This window comes from Pleurodeles waltl, chromosome 2_1 (genome assembly GCF_031143425.1).
Source record: "Pleurodeles waltl isolate 20211129_DDA chromosome 2_1, aPleWal1.hap1.20221129, whole genome shotgun sequence".
Taxonomy (NCBI): Eukaryota; Metazoa; Chordata; class Amphibia; order Caudata; family Salamandridae; genus Pleurodeles; species Pleurodeles waltl.
In genome coordinates this window covers 196,124,122-196,145,969 of record NC_090438.1, presented here as the reverse complement: position 1 = coordinate 196,145,969, position 21,848 = coordinate 196,124,122, and the positions used below count along the sequence as shown (strand labels likewise).

The following is a 21,848-nucleotide window of genomic DNA, read 5'->3' as shown; positions in this document are numbered from 1 at the left end:
CCCTTAACAAATATGGCATTTCTGGGAAGATAAGCCTGTTATAAGAGGCTTTGACATTGACTTACTGCTTCATACTATCAAGATATTGACATCAATGTCTACATAATTATAATTTAAAATGAATAGAAAGCAAATAATACCTTAAATTACTGAAGGTGATACCTACTTTCAGAACCTAAAAGGAAGGAGTAGAAGCTTAGAAAGTTGGTACTGAGGTACAGCCAACCCTGACAAGGCACCCGTCCTCGCCAGTAACTGCACGAGTAGTAAGTCACCAGCTTCTCCTTCTCTGCTAATTCAAAGCATTTCTCAAACTTCAGTAGAGCTTCTCGAAATTTCTCAGGATCTTCCTCCTTCATGAAAGAGCCTTTCCCTTCATCCGCAATCAAACCCTGGATAAAAACAAATGTTCTATAGTTAAATCAAACACTTTATTGTATAACATACGTGATTACACCTTGTGTATCAATTTGGTTCAAATGTTGATGTTTTTCATTTACTAATCAAACATTTAAATTCTTTATCAAGCTTCTCTCATCTTGAACCTAGAAACATGAAAAAGACAGGAATGTAAAATATAGGTTATAGAATCACTCTTACATAATCAGCACCGGGCTCCATTTGGCCTGTGAAGCTCAGAGGCTGTTGGTCCTGCAAGACCAAAGAAGACCATTGACAGAAATTAAATTACGCATTCAGAAGATATTTAATGGGTCACAATGCCATAAAGTGAGACCGACTGACAACACAATAGGTTAACACTGAAACTAAGGATAGTGGACAAAACTAAAATAAAGTTTTGTCCTAAATGTAAAGTTTTATAATTAGGCAAAAACAAATACAGAATTTCATGCAATGGATACCATTCCTCCCATCAAGCATGACAGTAGGAGCGTCAATCAATTGGGATGTACCACATCAGAAGGAAGTTGGAAGGCAATCTGAATAGAGTCAGATACAGCCACCTGCTTTCAAAAGAAAAGCTCAAACTGGGACAGACGTTTACCTTTTAGCCTGACAACAACCTGAATCACTCAGCCAAAAGTACATTGCATGGGCTAAGGATCATAAAGATAAAGTTTCTCAAGGGCCAAGGCAGAGTTGTGAGTTAAATTCAAGTAAGAAGTGGGAGATTACTAAGGAAAGTAATTGATTTAAACTTTCAGAGGAACACCACAGAACTTAAATAGTGCTCTATGGAAGAATGGTCAAATATTAGAAAATGTCAGTGTGTAAAGTAGGCGGATACCTTCAGTTGTAACCATGCATAAAGACATACCCATTTCTGATATTTCAGTTTGCATTTTTAACACAGGTTTTTCACACAAAAAAATGTTTTTGCTTTAAAGGTTTTGTGTAATTTGTGTAGATAAGTGGAAAAATCCTCAATGAAATGCACAAATCACTGAGAAAATAAAAGATGAGCGCACTTGTGCTTTTATGTGTATGTTTTTTAACGATGTCAAACATTTTAAAAATGATATCCCAGTGCACTACTAGTGTTTTTGGTCTTTCTTGGTCTTGGTTTTTCATTTACACTCAGTAAGTGTATACAGTGCTGAAGTCCACAACATGATTCCATTTACCCTGGGAAAGTCTACCAAGTATGTTTTTTAGTAGATTTAACAGTGAATAGAGTACAACTTGCCACACACTGGCACACGCCTTATTTATTTTTATTTTTTTAGAGAATTTATCTAGCTGCAGATTTCTTGCCTTAGAATATTTCCAAGGCATCAGACTGGATCGAGAAATTTTGAAGCAGTAGCTCTGTGTGCTGGTATGTGGCTGCGATGTGCCCTGCACTGGCACCAGATGTAATGCGCACGGTGCCTATATAAGGGTCATGCCAGCATGCAAACTTTGGTTTCTTTTCATGACATCTGTGCCAGTAGGACGGCGCTGCGTTAGAAGGATGATGAACCAGTGTGCAGAAACTAAGGACCTACAGCGTCCTTCTAGAAGAAAACAATCTGTTCGCAGAAGTAGTAAGGATGGGTGGACCAGTAAGGAATCTGCAGCTAGACAGAGTCTCTACCAGATAAGGCATTACAAATGGTTAGTAACTCATTCATCTGATAGAGCAGATTCTTTACCTTAGCAAAGGTACCCAGCAATGCATCCCCGGAGCAGGGCCTGCAAACAGATTAGACCAAGAAGTCCTGAAGGATCGAATGGGAAAAGAGCTCTTGGGATGAACCTGAATGTACAGGCAGTGGTGCTTGGTAAACATATGTAGAGATGCCCACATAGAAGCCTGACAGATGTCTAGAATGGGGCCTCCACGAGCTAACCCAGTGGTCGAAGCCTGGGCTCTGGTGGAATGAGCCTGCAAGCACTGAGGGGGTTGCTTCTTGATCAAAGCGTAAAAGATCTTAGAGAGTACAATATAACTGGAGCTGGTACGGTCCTGATTAACTTTTACTTTCTTTGCTACAGCAAACAGAACGAAGAGTTGCTTATTCACCTAGTGTTCTTTTGTGTGATCAATGTAGAACTATGCCCTTTTTGGGTCCAGTTAATGGAATCTCTCTTATCTTAGATTAGTGAGGAGGAGCAAAGGCAGCCAGCAGCATGATGGTCCGTCTGACGTGGAAAGGCGTCAACACCTTTCGTAAGAAAGAGGCATGGGTGCAGAGAACCAGCTTGTCTGGGAAGAAGTTGCTGTATGGAGGGTGCACAGAGATTGCTTGAAGCTCACTAATCCTCCTGGCTGATGTAATGGCCACTAAGAAGACAGTTTTAATGGTCAAGAGACATAAAGGACAACTTTGCATAGGTTCGAAGGGCAAACACACCAGAAATAACAGGACCAATTTAAGGTCCCATTGAGGTATAATGAAGGGCTTTGGATGAAACCTATGTATGTGAGTCTTTTTGTGAGACAGGTAACAACAGGTGACTTGAACAGGAAGGCCTGATCCGGCAACCGTATGAAGACCAATATGTCAGAAAGGTACCCTTTAATTGTGCCCAAAGCAAAACCTTGCCAAGCTAGCAATAAACAACAAGGCCTCAGACAAAGGTGCAGAGATGGGATCAACATTCTTGGCAGTACACCAAGTCACAAACTTGTCCCTAGGCAGACGTATACGGGCTTAATTGTGGGATGCCTCGATACCAGAATGATTTTGCAGACTTCTGATGGGAAGACAAAGACTGTCAGCTGCTGTCAATCAATCTCCATGGTGGAAGACAGAGTGTGCACAGGTTCAGATACAGGACCCTGCCTTGTTGTTGTGACAGGAGACGCTCCTCAAAGGGCATCTGCTCGGAGAACCGATGCTCGTGATCAGTAGTTTGGATACAAAACTCTCCCTCCGCAAAGAATGACTTGGGCCCAGTTTTCGTGATCTTCATGAGAACTCTGGCAGGAGTGTTATCGGTGGGAAGACGTACAGGAGGCCTGAATTCCACTTAAGACAAAATGCATCTCCAAAAGCAGCATGGAAAACTCCAGTGCGCAAAAATACTGAAACTGCGCACGTTTTCTTTGGTGGTAAATAAATTTAACCAAGGTTCTCGCCATTCGCGGAAGAGAACTTTCACCACCTCTGGATGGAGATGCCATTTGAGATTCATGAGGCATCAATTGCTGAGTTTGTCCGCCTTGGTACTCAGAGAGCCCGCCAGGTGTTGTACGACCAGGAAAATATCCAAACGTTCCAGCCAGGTCCAGAGGCACAGAAAATCCAGGCATGGGGTCCACAACCCTACCCAACCTATTTGTTGCAGTATCACATGGCAGTGGTGTTGTCCATGAACATCTGGCACGTCTTCCCTTGATGCAAGTTAGCAAGGCCATCAATGCTTAGCAGATCACAACCTAATGTTGAGCTGAGACTCCGCTGGAGACCACAGCCTCTGATCGCTACCTCTTGATGGATGCCAGAACCCAGAAGAGATGCATTTATCACCGCTGTGAGGTCTGGGTGGAAAAGGGAGAAAGGTCTGCCTCTGACCAAGTAAGGTTTGTCAGCTACCACTGCAGGTGTTTTGCAGTTCCCTGTGACATCTGGACCAGGTCCGATAGATTTCCATGATGCTCCAACCATTGAGACTTAAAGTCCCACTACAGAGCCCACATCTGCCAGGGGTATTTGTTAACACCAGGATGCAGAAGGCCATGAGGCCCAACAGCCTCAGAAAAAGTCTCACCTAAATCCAGGATAGAGGTTGGAACATCAGAATCACAGCCTGAATATCCTGGACTCGCTGTTTCGAAGGCTAGGCCCAAAACTTCACTGCATCTGAGAGAAAGTCAGATGTGACGTCGGCATGTCGATATTGCACCCCAGTGAATGCAGTTCTGCCGTAGTCTGGAGGTGGGTGATGACTGCTTGGAGCATGCAAGTCTTCAGGCATCAGTCATTGGTAGGGGAAGATTAGAAACTCTGACCTCTGCAGCTTGGCTGCAGTTACTGCCATCACCTTTGTGAACAATTGAGGAGGGGGGCTACTAAGGCCAAAAGGGAGAACAGCAAACTGAAAGTGCTTGTGCCCCACAGTGAATACTAGGGAACGTCTATGGGTCAGCAGGACAAGTATGTCAAAATAGGCGCCCTGCAAGTTCTGCACTACCATCCAGCATCCCGTGTCCAGGGCAGACAGGACCTGAGCCAACATGAGCATTTTGATTGTCTCCTTTTTCAGAAAGCTGAGAGAGACCTGATTGAGTACAGGCCAAAGGCTTCTGTACTTTTTTGGCACCAAAATGTAGCCGGAATAGCAACCACGACCTACTTTTGAGGTCAGCACCCTCTTTATGGCCAAAAGAGCCAGCACTTCTAGAAGCTGCAGGAAGACGTGGTCCTCAATCAGCTGGTGTGAGAATGGTGACATGAGCAGGCAGGGTTTCTGTGAATGCAAGAGCATACCCCCGGTGAACAATTTGAAGCACCTATTTGTTTGAGGTGATGGATGTCCACTGGTATAGGTGGTGCTTGATCCTGCCACTGATTGGTTGCCCATGATGGTAAGATGGCATATAAAAATGGTTTGGAGACTGTGGCTTCCAGAGCGTGGCAGACAGAGCAGATCTCTAGCCTTGGGTTCTATGGGGCTTGTGGAAACCAGGGGCACGAAAGGACTGGGGAACCTGTTGGCCGTGATGGCTGGGCAGAAATGGACACTGTTAGTAGCCACTACCATAGCCACAGAAGAGGTGAAAGGCAGAGTGGGGCTGGCACAGGGCCATGGAGAGTCTGAGCAAAGTGGCAGTAGCCCTGCTGTCAAAGCACTTAAGTGATCCATCTGGCTCATCACCAAATACGCGAGTGCCGTTGAAGGGCATGTCCATAAGAGAAGTCTGGACCATCCTTAAAAAGCCAATAGACCAGACGGGGCAACGGAATGCCTCTGATAAAGAAATCACTCTGCCTAGTGAGTCAGCTGTTTCCAGTCCTTAGTGCATAGTGAACTTTGCTGCAGCCCTGCCGTCTGCAATAGACTAGGTCAGGATGGCTCGGGCCTCCTCCGAGACCATGGGCAGCACCTGAAAAAACAAATTGTAGATTGTATGGGAATACCTACCCAAGAGGCATGCGGTTCACCGACAGCAGTGCCAGGCTGGCAGCAGAGAACATCCTCTTCTGGACTTCCTATCCGGTGATGTTTTAGGGAACGTGCTAGCGTTCACTATGAATGTGCAGACTTGAACAACCAGACTTCCGTGTTGGGGTGCTCGGTGAGGAAATCTGAATCCCTAAGAGTGGGGCAATGATGGCTGGCAATCGTCATATGCACAGGAGTCCCTGTGCAGGGCTTGGCCCATGCCTCGAGCAGGACATCTGTGAGGGCTTTGTTAAAGGGAGGAGAGGTTATGTGGTGGCAACTCCCGCTTGAAGCACCTATGTCAAGATGTTTGTCTTCACTATCAATGAGGACAACGTAAGGTACAGGACTTCAGCTGCCATCCTCACCACCATGGCAAATAAAACCCCTTGATACGCCACTTGGAGAAGAGACTAAGCAAGCGACTGGGGAAGTGTCCAAACCACTGGCATCCGCCAGTTCCTCATACCAGTTATCCTTCGGGCCCTTCTAAAAGGTTGGAATAACCATGAGGATTCTCAGATCCTTCCCACTCATACTCCATACAGGGCCTGGCTCAGAAGTTCGTATTCCAGTCGGTGCTGGAGTCAACATTGGCTGGTGCTGATCCTGCCAAACCTCTGGTGCCCGAAGGCGCTCCAGAGTAGCCAGTTCGACCAAATATTTCCTCTTAAAACTCCTTTAACTGGGCCCGGGTAGCTCTAACTCTGCATAATTCTGGAAGGTGCGGTGCAGACCCAGACTAGACATGTTGGAGGATACCCTAGAACTGTGCGGTCATTCCCGCACCTTATCCGAAGACTTGGATCAGCAAAGTCGAAGAGCTCTGACTTCTTGTGTGACTTACCAGACAACAACGTCAAATGTGATGAGGAGTGTTAGGAACAGCTCCACAAATGGACCCAGGACCTTCCGCATGGCCAGGACTCAGAGTCACAGAGTCGGCTGGCGTCACATGACCAAGAACTTCAGGGTTGTAAAGCACACAATGTTCATGGAGGAATCATTTGCATACAAACATTTCTGCGATATTAAATACTATTAATGTTGTAATTAACCATTGATTAAATTCAATAAATGACAATCTTTAAACAGCATGTAATCTGTTTCTGGGAAAATGAAGAATTTTTATAAATTCACTAATAATATATACATCAACAAAGCACAGCAATAAAGAGATTTTTTGTGTTTTTATACAAATGCACTGGTGACCATTCTTGTCCACAATTCCTTAACATCCAAGGGACAGAAGGAGAGCACCAACCCTCCTAACTCTCCAACCACAAAAGGTTTGAGTCCTATATGCAGTCTTTCAAACAATCAGAAAATCACTCCTAAGGGACTCCAGCAGCTCATGCGAAGTATTGTGTCATGGAGAGTATAAGGTCGACGTTTCAGTCCCAAGGCTCTAACCGTCCATGAGACCATCCTCAGGACAATGTGTCAAAGTGGATTGAATCCTAATAATTGTTGCTTTCAACATCAACTCACTAGAACAGCACTGCGTAATCCTTTTCATCCGGCACATACAACGCTAGTAAGTTACTTCAGTATAAAGAAAGGACGATGTAATTTCACCACAGATACGTCAACTCCCACCAGGCTTGAATCGGATGAAAAGGATTAAGCAGTGCTGTTCTAGGAAGTTGCAAGGCTACATAAAGATCTGTCAAGGGAGACACCGTATAGGTGGGGTTCCAAGAGAGAAGTTTCCATTTTAATTCCCATAGAAAACAGTCTGTGGCCAGAAGTGAAAAAACAAAAAGGTTTGACTGATTTGCAACATATTTAGAAGAGATGAAGCACATTAGGCCAACTTGTGATTTTTTTTTTGTTTGTGTGTAAATCTGTTCACTAAAAACACAAAAATACAAGGTGTAAAGTGAGTTACAAAACTGTATATATTTCGAAACATTAAAATCTTAAAATCGCAAATTCTGTTGCTCAAACTCCGACTTATAAAGATGATGACTTAAAAAGATGCCTTTTTAAAGTAATTCAAAAGTTTAGATGTATAGGTATGGTTAAGGTGCCATTTTAAGCATACATTGATTTACTAAGAACTCTGGTGCCATTTGTCGAACCTGCCTAGTTTCGGTAAATCAAGTTTTATGCAGATTCATCAAGCAGGGCCAAGTTGAATGAGGGGCAAGATGAGCTTTTGTTATCTAATAATAATTTGCCCTGGTTTGAAGCACCTACTCAAAATTTAGTAGACAATTACTGCCTTCAGCTTGATTTTGTAAGCCAAATTTCTTGTTTACTGTTTTCAAACTCCTCTACTTATTCTATGATTAATGAAACTTTTTGTAAGTTAATAACTTTGTGAGATAGAAACTGAACATCACTAACTATCCGTTCAACACCCACAACTTAGTAGCCAGCTTTCTATCATCAATATGCATCAGTGTGTTGTCAGTAGTTTCCACAAAGGATTGCAAAACCCTTATTTCGTTCAGTATTTTATTCAGGACAAAAAAAGAAAAAAAGAAAGTGTGAAACAGGATCATTCTTCACTTATTTAGGTTTATCTTAACTACAGGTAGAAGCTTCTGCAAATGAAGCAGAAAACGCCATTTTTGTGAGAAAACAGGAGCTCCTTGCTCATTGTCTTGTGCGAGTAATGCAGCTTTTTTGAACATTCTATATCTTTGCCAAAAGAACTGAACTGTCCTTTGGATACTACTAACATCTTCAAATGAATACGTAAGAGTAGCTGTCTACAAACTAACACTTTGCAGAGCCCCAGTAGTACTTAAGCACTGATAATAAAACCCTACCCAAAATTGTAGGTTTAGGAATACATATGACGGCAATAAAAAACTTTTTACAAGCCACCAGTGTAAAAACATCACAGGTGGCCTTGGTAGTCACTAAATGCTGATTAACTCATGATGCATTCTATCACAATGAAGCACTTGCCATAAGGATACCAATAAAGTGGACATCACAAAGGCGTAGTGATTTAACACAGTGAAAGTATAGTACACCCAGAGTACATAATCTACAAGCAACAAAAGCTAATGAAAGCTATGAGGCTGTTTTGAGAATAGCTAGCTTAGAAGTTATCAGTTGCCACGGACACGGTTAACCAATGCAGTTTGAGATCAAATAATGCTATATAATTCCATTAACACTGTCATCAATACGGTGTACTAAAAGAACTGAGGACATCAAGTTAAAAGCGATTAAGATATTATTTTTTAATAATGTCTTTGTTTAAGAAGAGCCATCGGTATGATTTTGGTTCTCGCTGTGACACAGTAATGTAGTAAACAGAGATGGAAGAGCTGACAATAACTATAGAGAAATAATTTCCAGGGGAAACGTAGATCTAAGAACAATTTGTCAAAAATGTAGACGCTGTGCAGACATATTTACAAACGTTAGTGAGACAATGACATAAGGATGAATAATGAACAATAAGGACGGCTGCTGTCATCTTTTGACAGGGAGAGAGCTACTGTGAGAACAGAGTGCTGAAGAGAAAGCATTAAGCTGTCAGAACTAACGCAGATAAAATCATGCAAATTCTCTTATTAGGAGTGTAATTCTCTAAAACAACCCGCGCAATTACAAACACCAGTTCAGTCATCACTGAAAAGAAGGAAAATGTGAGGAAGTAATAAATTACAAATTAGAACTTGTTACCGGATAACCTCCTCCTTCCTGACATCTTCGAATATTGAAACTGTACAACTGTCAGGCCAAATTCGATGTCTGCGGCAAGAAGTAGAAGCAGTGGCCGAGAAGCAGCTGCAGTGCCTGAAAGACAACTCAGCATGGCATCCTAGACACTTCCCAATGCAAACGGATAACAACAAGCTCATACTGACACTGTGATAAAGTTGTGTGCTGTAGAAAATTTATATTGAGCAGTGGATCCGTTGTTTACATAGTGTCACGTTTGTGCCAAAGCAGCAACGCCCAAAAATTTGGAGCGTTTGCCTGACGACACGTTGTGCATTTTTTAAACAGGTAGACTGATTTACACCTGGCATATCCTTCATGTTCACGGGTTTATGATTAACAAACATGTCCACATAGAAAACCTCAGCAAATTGATTTTGTACATTTCGGCCAATGGCCCTTCTATGTTTTTTAATTCTGTGGTCTTTATACCTTAATAAATATGTCACCTGTTGCAGCAGTCTTTTGAAATTTGTGTGCAATAGGGCAATAAAATGCGTTTTTAAAATGGTACATTTTTGAGGCGCAACTAAATAAGTCATCTGTATTAATATTTCTTATGCACATTACTTTGCTTCAATATAGTTGTAATAAAATTCTTACCCTGATCTTTCCTTGCACAAAACTGGTAATATCTTCGCTTGAATCGAACACTGATAATGTCTTCATGACATTTTGTTCCAACCATTCCCAGTGTTTGAATATCTCCTCTCTGGTGACTCCTGTTGAAAAACAAATTAGCATCTGAATACAGACTAAGAAAGTTGCCCATGTTTTATTAGCTCACGTGGAGAAGTGAAAAGTATATTCAAATTTCGAGTGAACTATCTGTGTTCACTCCTTAACCGCACCAGGCTAGTGGGGAGAGGAACGTTTCAAGGCTGCATTAGATTCTGAACTTGAAGGCATCAGTCTCCTTTAGAGGACTCAATAAGTTCTTTCTTCCAGATTCCTTCCTATGACAGCACCCCTGTCACTCTTGTCCCCTTGGGCCTGTGCAGTACATTGGGATGCACTCTGATTCATGAGGTGATTACATATACATCTCCTGTTGCTCCAATAACACATGCTAACAGGCAATCGAGGTGACAATGCATGCATTATTTCAAGTGAGAAGAGTTTAAAGGAGGAACAAGCCATGTTATTATAGATTAGTACAGTGTAGAAGAGACATAGCTGTTGACAAGCAACCGGAATTAGAATGACTGATGTTCCAGAGAGACAACAGAAAAGAAAGATTTTCTAAATATAAATGAAACGATTCAACTCATCCTTGCCTGTGACCATGGCGTGTGAAAAAGCAGAGGTAAATGCTAAGGCTTTTCAGGTACACCTGAAATAGTCTGCATGAAACAGGGGGTCAATCTTTATGTTTTGGAGAAACCCTTGCATGGATAACATTGTTTCCAGTATGAATCACCACCCTGAGCCATCCACCAAAAGCAGTAGTTGTCTTCCATCAGCGATGTTGCAGAAATCCATGCGACTCTCTCCCATGGCTTCAAGCTATGTTCCGCAGTGATGATTAGAAATGGTTTGTCACAAAGACTGGTAGGTGGGTGGATGGGAGAGATGGCAAAAAGGTCTTCCAACAAGGCATTTACCACTGGGAACTAGAAATTATCTAGGACTTCCATTTAAGTTTCCATGGCCCCTTGGCAACTGACATGTACTAGTTATACAGTCTTCTCAAGTGACTCTCGAAGGCAATACAACAGTGTTCGACCAAGAGGACTTTCTGAGACGCAGGCTTCTCCTCCCTGAGTTTTAGTTGGGCGTTTGTATGCTTGGCTTCAAACCCAACCTGTGATGTCAGTTATTTTCTATGATTCACTAATTATTTATAGAAACAACTTGGGCTAGGGCTTGAAATTACCATTCGTTTTCTTCCTATGAGAAGAAACTGCCAATGGAGTTTGCACAACACATAATAGTGATTTAAGCATAGGCATTATGGATGTTTATACACTGTACATCTATCTACAAACAAAATCAAAAAGCAATTTCCAAACTTCTTCCAGTGATGTTAATCTAGCCAAATGGAAGACAAAAAGATAATGGCAAAACCATTAGATTCGTTTAGTTTGTTGTTTCCAAAGAATGATCAGAGCTCATCCGATGTTATTTTAGCTCACAGTTGTTGATCATTTGCTTTCTGTACTCTATTTTTATATTATGAATTAACAGAAATGTTGAGTTTCTGCTTGGGGCCCTTGAAGTCACACGCGTTGTTGATCGAACTCCGGGCTGATGAAGTCAGGAGTGCTGGCGTGGATGGCTTTGGGCCTGCGGTATGAAGTGGGACGATGCGACATGCGGTGCCCACAGGTCACAGTGCAGGCAGCGGCTCGGTGACAACATCCAGCAGCGTTGGTGAGACCAAGGCTTCGGTGTAAAGCAGGGTGGTGCGACGTGCGGTATCACCAGGTCACGGTACAGGCAGTGGAGTCGTCTTTGCAGGAGCACTGTTGTCGGTAGGCCCAACCCGGCGGTGGGGGACAGTGCTTCGTGACTCTCACCAGCGGTGTCCACAGGCAATGGTGCAGGCAGGGATGCCTGGTGACAACACTGGAGTTGATGGTGCTGGCGTCGGTGGACCGGGCTGCAGTGCAGGACGGGACGGTGCTTCGTGCTCCTCACGAGTTGTGTCCACAGGCCACGGTGCAGGCAGCGGTACCAGTGTCAGCAGTAGCGTCTGGGATGCCCAAACTTTGGTGTGAGCAGGCGATGAAAGAGTGCAGGGCCCACAAGTCACGGTGCGAGCAGCGGCTCAGTGAAGTCTTCCTGATGACGGCGACAGTGAGACCAGGGTCGCAGTGTGAAGCGGCGCAGTGTGGCGGCGTTGGCAGCTCACGGAGCAGGCTGGCTGCATCGCAGTGGTTTTTCCTCTGGAACAGGTCAAAACACACAGTTCCCAGTGCTGCAGGTCAAGGAAACTGAAGTCTTTGGTGTCACTGAGACTTCCAACGGGAGGCAAGCTCTACTCCAAGCCCTTGGAGAACTTTCTCAAGCAGGATATACAGCAAACTTCACCCTTTGCAACCTTTTCAGGCAGAAGCAGCAACTCCAGGCCAGTCCAGTGATGGAACACAGCAAAGGGACAGTACTCCTCCTCCAGCACTTCAACTCTTCTCCTGGGCAGAGGTTCCTCTTGATTCCAGAAAGATTCTATAAGTCTGGGACTTTGGGTCCACTACTTATACCCAGTTCTACCTTTGAAGTAGGAATGCCTCAAAGTAAAGTCTCTGCTGTTGACAAGATCCTGCCTTGCCCAGGCCTGGCCCCAGACACACACCATATGCCAATTGTGGATGAACCAATTACCTAGGGAGCACTTGCACTTTAGCACTGATTAGCAGTGGTAAAGTGCGCAGAGGCAAACCAGCAAAACAAACCTGAAAAATAGGAGGAAGAAGGCAAAAGGTTTGGGGATAACCATGCAAAAAGGGCCATTCCAACATCTTGTATATGTAGAAAGGCTTAAATGGCCACCAAATAACCTTAAATAATGCTCAATGCAAGGCCTTTGCTGTGCTAAAGACAAAACAAACAAAAGAATGTTCAACAGCTTTGCCTGTAAGGGGACAGTCTTGTGAACACCACAAAAGGTTACAAATTTGTCCTTGCACCTCACATAGATAACAACCACCACTTCAGGTGGCATATCAAATGCAGTCAATTGCAATCACTCAATATCCACACATGCAGGTGTAGAATTGAGAGGAAGACCATGTCCTGTTACTGAGACAGGGGGTCCTCATGAAATGGCAGCTTGATCAGAGAATGCCTAGAATTTGCAAGTTCAACATTCTACTGGCCCACTAGGATGACTTCAGCTCGGTCTGCTTCAGAACTCAGGGTCAGGCGAGGCAGAGGTGGGAAGCTCTGTGTTTCATTTCATCCAGGATGCATCTTTTAATGAATGTTTTTGCAGAGGCTCCAAAGCACAACATTTTCAACACTGTGTGTTCTGAATTGTGGGGAAAAATGTAACCAGGGCTCTCCCCACTGCGAGTCATGCAGATGTGTAGAACGCATTATCACCTCAGAGGATATCCTGACGCTGAGGAGGTGCTAGTCTAACCGTACCTAGTGACTAGAAGGACTACTTGAAATGCCAGGCCTTCAACTTCTTATGGAATTAGAAAGCGAAGATGAGACTCTAATGTGTAGCAGCAGGTCATTCCATGCTTTAGGAGCAATGTAGGACCAGGCTTGACCAACAAACTGGTTTTCAATATACGTGGGATGTGTGCAAGTAGGAGTCCAGACGAGCTGAGGTGTCTGGATGAATTTTCAAAGCAGATGAGACATTTGAAGTATGCTGGAACAGTATTACGTAGTGACTTGAAAGTGTGCGTGGGGGGTATGAATTGTGCTTTTTTGTGAACTGGGAGCCAGTGGAACTGCTTCAGGAGTTGTTTGATGCGAGTGTGGCATGGAAGGTTGTGGGTGATCCGAGCTGCGGACTTCTGAATGGTCTGCAGCCTTCTAGTGTGAATGGATTTTTTTTTATTCCAGCAAGGAGGGTGTTCCCATAGTCCACCTTGCTTGTGACCAGAAATGTGTGACTGTTTTCCAGGTGTTGAGTGGGAGACAGGGAATGGAAGCATGAGGCAGTGACGGCATTGGCTTGGGCAGTCATGTTGAGTTTGTGGTCACTGATGATCCAAAGGTTCTTGGTGTGAGTGTTGGGGGTGGGTCTTTGCTTTTCTGGCCACGAAGTTGTCTCACCGTGATGTGCTCTTCCCAAAAATCATGATTTCAGTCTTGTCAGCATTCAGGTTTACACAGTTGGTCTTCATCCAGTGGGCAAACTCAATTATGCAGACATTGAACTTGATGAGAGTGCTGGGTGTTTTGTTTGTGAGGGAGAGAATGATGTGCATGTCGTTGGCAAAGGAGAAGACATTGATGTCATAAGAATGGATGATGCTGGTTAGAGGGATCTAGAGGGACTGTAGCATGGGACCCTGAGCCACCACAGAACATAAACGCCACTTTTGATCTGCCAGGCGCCACCTACTCTTGCATTCAAGGACCCTGCTAAGTGGTTTGCAAACAGGAATATGCCATGGTACTCCAATCATCTGCATGGATGCAAAGCCTCCAGAACAGGACCCAGAATCCCACTCTGCCCTGCTTATTAGAAAACTACTTGGCATTGAGATGTTGCCCTTGAGAACCTGCATCATTGTCTACTTGATGGATGGCAGAAAAGCTTTTGAAGCCAGACAACTTGCCCACAGCTCCAGCAGACTGATGTGGAGCCAGCCAGAATCCTCTGATTTCCACCTGTCCCAGATAACATCCTCATCCCAGAAGTGACGTGTACGTATCCGCCGTCCGCTCTATCTGGGGAAGGGAGGTGGGCCTGCTGCCGGATACAGTGTGTTCAAGCAGCCACCTTTGCAAATCTCAAGCAATCTCCTTCGAGATGTTAGATGGTGTCGGCAAGATTGCCTTGATGCGGAGTTCCCACTAGAGTTCCACTGCAAAGTACACATGAGGCACTTGGCATAACCGAGGAAGAGAATGAAAAAGGCCAAGAAGCTTCAGAGTCACTCACTATGAACCAGGACAAAGCCTGAAACATTGTGATGATAGCCCAAATGTCCAGGACTCGTTGCAGGGGATGAAAAGCCCTGATCTTGACTGTTTCCAAGACTGACAGGATGAATGGAAGTGTTCAGCAGCCAGTCACTAAGGTACATGAATAGAGTTATCCCCAACCTCTGAAGTTGGGCAGCAACCACCACTGGTTGCTCAAGCTTTCCTGCTGAGGCCAAAGAAGACAACAGTGAAATTAAAATTCTCCTGCCCAAGCTTCAACTGCAGATAATTTTAGTGGGACAGCAGATGGGTATGTGAAAATATGCACCCTGCAAATCCAAGGACATTATTCGGTCATCCAGATGCAGAGCAGACAGGATTTGGGCAATATTTTAAATTTGTCATTCCACAGGAAGGCATTCAGAGGCTAAAGGTCCAGGACAAGCCTGAGGCCCCTGTTTTTTTTTTTTTTTGAGGCGAGGAAACAGAGCAACAACCCAAGCCTATTTCAGAGTCCGGCACCATCTTGATGACACTTTTGCAGCCCAATAGTCATGCGTCTTGTAACAGAATGTACAAGTTGGAAAAGTGGGAAGGGAGGACAGGAAGGCAGGCAGTGCCATTTCAAACAAGACCACCTGTGGATTTAAAGAATCACCAGCCTGGGAAGAAACACTGAATCCTGGTTAGGTATGTACTGCCAAGGACAAACTAAAATGGTTTGATGGCTGTTGTAGCATGGTAAGAGAAACGAGACTGATGCCCTTGCTGGCCTACATTGGTCCCTGTCACATCTGCATCCACAGCGTTGAAAGGACTGGGGTGTCTGTTGCCTCATTGGCTGGAAAGGCTGTATTTGTCTATATGTCAGCCCTCTGGACTTCAGCCTCTGAGCTGATGGTGAAAGTGTTTGTCAGGAGTCAACAGCCCCAAGAAAACTGCTACATGTATTGCAACATTGAGTCTGCCTTCTCACCAAAGAATAGGGGTCAAGCAAAGGGCACAACCAGTGAAGAGGAATGTACGTCACCAAAAAATCCTGTGGATCACATCTATACATATCTACAAAGGACAGCACTCATTCTGACTGCCCTACGTCAGCTATCAGTAGTTTCTAGGCCTGCGTCGAAAGCATAACTGCTGCATCCTGTTCATCATGCATCATCTGGGACAAAGAGTCCCTAAGATCTGCCAAGATGCCGACAAGATCTCACTGCCCATTTCTCAAAACTGCATGTGTTTAGCAGCCCAGCAGACAAACTGCATTTATGAACCACAGTACTAGACCTGTAGAAGAAAACATGTGGTTGCATAAAGCATCAATCCTCTTGGATTCCCTATCTGGAGTAGTGGTAGGAAAGGAGCTTGGACTGGCCTTACTGGTTGAGGCCTGTGCAATGCGCCTCTCTAGGGTGGGGTGCTTGGTGAGAAAAACTGGGTCACTAGCATCAGTCAGTGCAGTATGGCCACCTGCCTATTCACATGCGAGTAACAACAAGGCTTCATCCAAATAGCCAGGATATCTGTGAGGCCATAATTAAAAGGAAGTGAGGGCTCAGAAGCTGCTTGCCCAGGTTGCAGAATTTTAGTCTGAACACGTGTTTTGGTCTTGATGGAGGGTAGCTGGAACTCTAGATCTGTAGCTGCGCATCAAACCACCACTGTAAATAAAATATTTTCTTACATTGGTGGCCAAAGTGAGAGTTGAGCTCTGTCTCAGGGGAGATATCAAGCCACTGGCGATGTGTAAATAAATATATATTTGACATCAGTATAATGAGGTTCGAAGCATGCCATCCTCATCACCATCATCAACATCTTATAGGATCAGAGTTAGAACCAAAAAGATAATGGACCCCCTGATGGTAGCTGTGACATAATTCAGACACTGACTGGAATCAGATTACATGAGAACTAGTAATGATATTTTGATTTTATAGTGTTACATCGGCGAGACTCAAGCCAAAGTCAGTCTGGGGTTCAACACAAGTGTCTACACTGGACCAGCCGGTGGCACCGCTGACATCAGTACCAGTATCGGGGTGGCAGGAACCAGCATTGATATTGGGCTTGAGTAGTCTCTTCCGATGTCGGTACAAGCCCCGTAATGGGCTCAAGGGGACAAACTGCATCAGGGAGGGACCCATTAGCAGACACCAGACTGGAGGTTCCTACGGTTCCATGGGGCCCAAAGGCACAAGGAGGAAGCCGAGAGTGCACTGACAGTTTGCAGCATGGCCTCTTTGAAGTCCACATTCTTCTGTGGGGTTGACTGAGGAATTGGTTCCATGACAGAGACCTTAAAGGAGTGCGACTGGCATTGTGATATCCTCACACCTTCTCTTTTGAGTCACAGTTGCGGGATGGGGTTAAGTCCCACTTTGCTTTTTTATGTTTGGACTGGGACTTACTGGAGGACTTTGAGCGCAAAGCTGAACGGTAGCAGGTGGAGTCTTAGGACAGAGTCCAGGCCTGCAGATTAAAGCAGTGGTTCATAACCTGCGGTCCGAGAAACCCCTGGGGTCCGCTAAGACTTCTCAGGAAGTCCATGACTGTTAAGAAAATTAAATAATCTTAGCAGAATAATAAAGTGTATATGAATAAAGAAGCAAACCGTGACCCTGAATGTTCTGAAAAGTTCTTTAAATGAAAGGAATTTGAAATTGGAGGCTAAAAATTTGTATCCAGAGATTGATTTGTGGGAACAGTGCATACACATCAAACAGAATACAGTATAAGTGGCCTAAATTGAATTTAGAAAGGCCTCAGTCTTCCTATTAAAATTAACATTTGTATTTTTGTTATACTTGTTTGTGAATTAAATAAAATATTTATTCATTTGTGTATTTTTGTGTTGATGAATGCTTGTTTCAGTATTTTTGTGTATTGTTTTGCAGTTCAAATCATTGGAAATGCTTAGGCATGGGTCCCTGGGCTTTAGGTAACGACTTTGTGGAGGTCCCCACATTGCAAAAATGATTCAGTGGGTGTCCTTGAGTCCCAGTAATGATTAAGTCGGATTCCACAGAAGTCAAAATGTAAAGAACTACTGGTTAAGAGTGTCAGAGGGACCTACATGAAGGCTGTGACAACATCTTGTGTTCAACTACATACAACTTCGCTTCCCGACCTCGGATCACTCGGAATGTCTCAGGGTCCATAAGGGTACTCTTCTCACACTATTTAGTTGTGTTCTAAGCCTAAACACCACTGACACACCTGGTGCGAGTCTCTGACTGACATCCGTTTCCTGTAGTCGCCTCATGGCTTCAAACCTGTCTTTTTCGGTGGTGTCATTCACCCAGCACGAGATCATTTAGAGATCATGAAAAAGCCAATACAACTGGGAGGGAAACTCCAGATCAGAGTTTGAAGGCACAAAAAGAATGTAACAGATGTTGGCGCACAGTGGTGGCCCATAAAGGCAGCTCCTCTGTGTCTTTCAGGATGTTAAGAAGCTAGCACAGAGCCACAAGACACCCCCTAGTGATGTCCGGAAGGAGTTCTGTGAAAAAATCTCTAGAGCCAAACTGCTATCTACGAGATCGTTAGATTCTTTTTTTGGTATGCATTTACTAACGTTAATCAGGAAGGTTAATTATTTTCTGGGTTGGGTGAAATTAGCTGTGGTAGCTGGGGGGCCAAGTAGTGCACCTCACTTATCTCAAAGAACGAACCTTACTTTGCTGGGTCTTGCCACCTACTCTATAGCAGTGTTTTTAAGCAACCCTTACAAATGAAAATTCTAGAATGCCTATTGTTGGTCATTGTAAGCAATGCACGGCTCATTAAAGAGGACTCTTTTTCCTGTACAGTAGAGAGACCATTAAGGTTTATGCACAAAAATGAAGTATGTGATGTAACAAGGGTTGTTAATCTTAAAGACACGTTTTGGAGGATTTGAGGATCGTCTGGGTTCTAAAAGGAACTTGTGCTGCTGGCTCTGATAAAATCACTCCCTGGTAACGTCATGCATGCATTACACCTCCTCATCCGGGATTATCTGTTTCTGAACCACGATCTCTGGCGCGGTTTAAAAGCTGAGGCCTGATATTATAAGGTGCAGAATGCATGTCTGTAATGACACACCTCTTCACTTAACCCAGCCAGGTGGCTTTGTCTAATCAAATAAAACTGGCTAATAATAGACTGTTAGCTCACAAAGCCAGAGGCTGTTTGACAACAGTTTTACAGCCGCAAGAACAGCTTTACACACATATTGTTCAGTATTTACAGATTAAGGAAACACGGGAAGCTACAAATACGTTATTTTAAAGGTGCAATAAGAAACAATGAACACATAAAACTAGCGTGACAAGAAATGTTCAAGGAATACACTTTATAAATAAAGGTAGCTCTTCAAAGAATAGGGATTCCAGTTAGTTTAAACGACTGGGCGACTCCAGGTGTATTCAGAACTGCAGAGTTATTCCGTGAAACGCAAGAACACTCCAGATACTCCACAAATGTATAGTAATGGTCAGAATTTAAACAGCAAAAGCGTTTTGTAAGCTCTGTGCTAACTGACGTTCGTGCTGATCAGTAGAAAAAATGCCTCCTTATAGAAAATACGTTTACTGTGAGTTTAATTTCTTGCTTTCAGGAGAGCCTAATGCTAGCGAGACCATACTGTATTGACAAAAAAAATACTTCAAAGGGAGGATGGCAAAAAACTATATTGTGTCCTAAATGGTTCCGAGAATTGGTCACTTATTTTTATGTTACCATGCCAACTAATTGGCCTCTTAAGGATTTTCGCTGACAGCCTTTCTACAACTGTAGATCTGCCCATGGAGACCTTTCCTTCAAGGGGCCCTGGCCCAGATGATGGGGTCCGTTGTGGAGTGGGTGCTGGGATTTTCCAGTTACTGAGTTTTAGGAGGCCTAGTGACTGACTTGCTGTACAAACTCATGAGGAGTTAGTGTCTCTTTGGGGTGTTTCCGCGCTTTGGATTACAGTGAGAGCGCGGGTTTACTGAACCTCTGCCTATACTGTGTCAGCTATATAGGTGTACTCCTTTGCTTGGTGTCTTCTTGGAGCTTGAATGCATAGTGTGATGAACTGCCCTCTCATACGTATCGTTTGAGTGACTGTGTTGGTGGTCGAAGAGGTCTAAGTTGATAGCTGCCCTTTTGTTGGTGTTCTTTGCCTGCACCTAAAGCTCAGATACTAACTAGGTACTCTGTCCTGTTTATTGGGTTTAGTAATTATCAGTCTTTAATAGTTCAGTCAAGCTTGTAGGTCCTTTTGCCAATTGTGCTTGGCTTGGTAAAATCTATCAGGTGTTGTAGGTGGCACTCCATGCCCTCTGTTCCCATATCTAATACGGAGACCTCTTTGGGATTTCATAGATTTCTATTTTCCAATTAACCTCTCACTATTGCTTTGGATTGGTTATGTTTTGGGCTTCTTGCATGCATGTTTTTCCCCTCTCTTCTTCCTTCCTTCATATTCTAAAAGCCAGTCTCCTTTCTACTTCTGTTTTGCATGGTGTAAATGATGGACTCTTTTCAGTAGGCTGTATCAAATGGAGAGATAAGACTGATGATCAGTGCCGTATGTGATAGATATTTTGTTGGTTCCAATGATGTAACTTTATTTAATGTAACGCATTACACATGATGACGACAGACAGGAGAAACTGTGCAAGGAAACAATGTGCAGCGCTGAAAAGAAGTGTGGGTTTCTGTGAGAGCTGAGATTTACCGTGAAATAATTATTTATTATGTACTTATACTTATGTACTAATGTCAAATGCTTTAAGTAGAAAACCTAATGTTGACACTAAATGTGACATTATTAGTGGCCGCCATAGGAGTAAAAGGCCTGTACATGTTTTATAAAATGTGTTAACTTAGTGATGAGAAAAAAATATTCTGTCTCTTTAAGAACATGTTCTCTGCAAAAAATAAACGCTGAAATAATATGAGTATTTCTTGGGTTTCTGCTGTGCCTCTAACAGAGCAAGGCCACAGCTGACATAGAATGTCTGCCAAAGCACTGAAAACTGCAACGCTAGTAGAATGATTTCATGTCCGCTGCATAACACATTCTTTGTTTGAATCTCAAACTTGTTTAAAACTTTTATTAATATATTTATTTTAATATGAGTATTTCTTGTTCTCTGCTGTGTCTGAAGTTGAGCAAGGCCACAGCGTGTAGTTATCTGTCTGCGAAGCTGAGCTAAAGTATCAACTGCATGAGATCATCTCTGTAGAATTACAAGCTTCTTTTGTTTTAATCATGAGTTTAGTCTGTGTTCATACTATTGGAATGTGTTTCTCTCGAGGGAAAGAACTGATTTGAAAATGTTTCTATTTCTTTGTAACTATTATCCGGCAGCAGTGTATTTTGGAGTGGCTGAACAAAGGCCTCTACTGACCTATTCGGAAGTGTGCTTCAGATACAACAATATCGTTTGGGCTTACGCAAAAGGAAAAAGTAGCCAATACAAAGCATTGAAACTAATATTATGTTACTTTAAATGTAATTCTGATGAGTTGATGTTTTCTGATTGGATGATCCTATTCCATATGAAACTTTCAGCCAATGGGAAAAGTTTAGCAAGTTAATTTAATGTTTGTGAATCAGACATTTGGGTTCATTGCTTCCTGGTTTCCAGAGACTTCACTTCTCATTCTTATGAACTGTCACTGACATTTCATGCTTTGCCAGTCTACTGACATTTTGGTACTTTATTAATTTGAGTTATTTCCTATGCTCAATGAAATGATTCTGGTGCTTAATTTAGCACTCAATGCTTAGAGCCTGTAGCGCTTTGCTGCCTGCTTTAGATAATTAATTTGATGGTTCTGAGAACTTAGATTATAAATTCTGAACTGTCACCCCTTTCCTTGCCCCCTATCTTGATGCTGCTGACCCTCTGATGAAGCTATGCTGTTTTCCTTATTTCTTTAGGATTGGTAATTATACTGCTCAAAGTAATGTTATCTGTCTTTTGTTTTCCAGGTGCCAGCTGCTACTGTTTTAATACTGCTTCAAATTGTTTATGATAGTGCCAAGCTAGGTGTTTTCTAAATGTATGTTACTA

General features: G+C 43.3%; 1 protein-coding gene across 1 annotated transcript in view; it reads right to left on the bottom strand.

Annotated features, from left to right (window-relative positions):
- TBC1D8B (TBC1 domain family member 8B) overlaps positions 1–21,848 on the bottom strand; it is a 783,045-nt gene that overhangs the window by 560,397 nt on the left and 200,800 nt on the right. Inside the window, exons 3-4 of the mRNA XM_069212396.1 lie at positions 9,847–9,965; positions 167–392 (exon numbers count right to left, since the gene is read on the bottom strand). Coding sequence (XP_069068497.1) covers positions 167–392; positions 9,847–9,965 — 345 coding nt within the window. The remainder of the gene's footprint in view (positions 1–166; positions 393–9,846; positions 9,966–21,848) is intronic.